Source organism: Octopus bimaculoides, chromosome 12 (genome assembly GCF_001194135.2).
Source record: "Octopus bimaculoides isolate UCB-OBI-ISO-001 chromosome 12, ASM119413v2, whole genome shotgun sequence".
Lineage (NCBI taxonomy): Eukaryota > Metazoa > Mollusca > Cephalopoda > Octopoda > Octopodidae > Octopus > Octopus bimaculoides.
Window position 1 is genome coordinate 7843312 of NC_068992.1, and position 1731 is coordinate 7845042.

At 37.7% G+C, this 1731-nt stretch overlaps 1 protein-coding gene across 1 annotated transcript in view; it reads left to right on the plus strand.

Moving 5' to 3' along the window:
- Window positions 1–724: 724 nt before the first annotated feature.
- The window catches only part of LOC106870434 (beta-lactamase domain-containing protein 2), a 9817-nt gene continuing 8810 nt past the window's right edge, over window positions 725–1731 (plus strand). The window contains exon 1 of the mRNA XM_014916513.2: window positions 725–1263. Within this exon, the coding sequence (XP_014771999.1) occupies window positions 1118–1263 (146 nt within the window). The 5' untranslated portion in view covers window positions 725–1117. The remainder of the gene's footprint in view (window positions 1264–1731) is intronic.

Below are 1731 nucleotides of genomic sequence, written 5' to 3' on the forward strand. Positions count from 1 at the left end.
ATATATATATGGGAATGCATGGTGCTGATTAAAAAGGAAGAAAGGATAAAGGTGACATCGCCTTTCTTGCGGCCGAAAGCCTCTTTTCGCATGTCGAGCGAAGGGAAGTGCTGCTTTTGGTTAAGGCTGACGCAAAAGCGGGTGTTGCTCCTTGGTCTGGGAATATAGATTACAATTTCGCACAGGCTGCTTTCTTGGCTCACTTCGTCAGGCTTCTACACGGTGTCTGCCGGTAAAATTTCTCTTACTCTATTTGGCTCGACCCGGAGCTATGAGAAAAATTAGCACAAAATATCGAATTAGTGTACACATGCTTAAAGTCAAAGGTGTCTCAGCCTTGACTATTCCCTCTTTTGTTTAGTACTACATCTAGGTAATGTATCTAGGACTACATTGCCCAATATGTTGATTTAAAAACGACAATAATGATTTGAGTGACATTTGGCTGCTATTTCTAGCAAGTCTAGCTATCGTGTAGAGTGTTTCACGTGAACCAGATTGTTGTCAACCTTGGTATGCAATTCTTGGTCTGACCTCTTTTAATGTTATCACATAAAGACGTATTAATAATAATCTCATCTAGGTCATCCCATAGGACGTCCCATTTTAAAATAAATCACTTTTCTTGGTTGTATTTTTATTGCAAAATTATATTTATATGATAATACTTCTTGTTTTGTTTTGTTTTGTTGACAACAGGTTGTGCAGAGATTAGGGGGACGTAACTCTAAATTTATTGATAACGATCATAGCAACGTTATGAGTTTTGCGGCACGTTAGTGACAAATGTCTCCCTCGTTTATGAGGGGAAAGTGCAGTCAGCTAGGACTCTGCCCTCTCCTTCTTGCTGATAATGATAATAATATAACAGTAAAAAGACAGGGAACAGTGTAATCTCTTTAAATATTGCTATAACTTTTAGTTATATAATTCGATCAGAATACACTGTCTCTGAGTTTAATAAGATATCCCGCATGCGATCCACTCCTTTCGTACTCGATGGTCATCTAGAGGGTTGCAAAACTGCTAACGTTCTTTGTTTGGGGTTAAGACAAAGCAAAACAAGGAAGCAAAAAAGACCAGAAAGAGAAACAGAGAAAAATCATTCAACATAGCTATGAATCTTCTTGTCATCGGATCTGCGTGTGTAGCTATTTTAGCGATATATAGCTACTATTCCCAAGTCCGCTACTTCAAAAACTTACCGAAATTCATCGATGGTTTTGTTGACCCAAGATTTAAGCAAGTAGAGGATGCATTTAGGTAAGACTAAATCCATTAAATTCCTCAATCAACGAGTTCAAATCGAATTGTTTTTGCTCCGTTAAATTTAACCGTTCGATTTTGTCGGACACGAGTTATCGTTCTTGTATTTATGTCGTTCATTGACGAAATTTCTCCGACTACTATATTCACATGCCAACTAAAGTGCGATCAGCTGTGTATAAGGTCAGTTGACCGACTAGAAATAGCAGCCGTATGGCACTGTCATGGTATTAGCTGTCAGAATTGAAAGTAGAACTGACAAGGAACGTTACTGCTGGTTTGAGTTGATTCTTTGGCTACTGACTAACCGGAGCTATCTATCTGTCTGTCTGTCTATCTCACTATCTCTCTCTCTATCTATCTATCTATCACTCGTTCACCTCTGTTTGTGTCCGTAGAATTTATCAAATTAGAAAACGCAAATTTAATATAAAAATATATTTTCTGAAATTGCAAATTATTTAA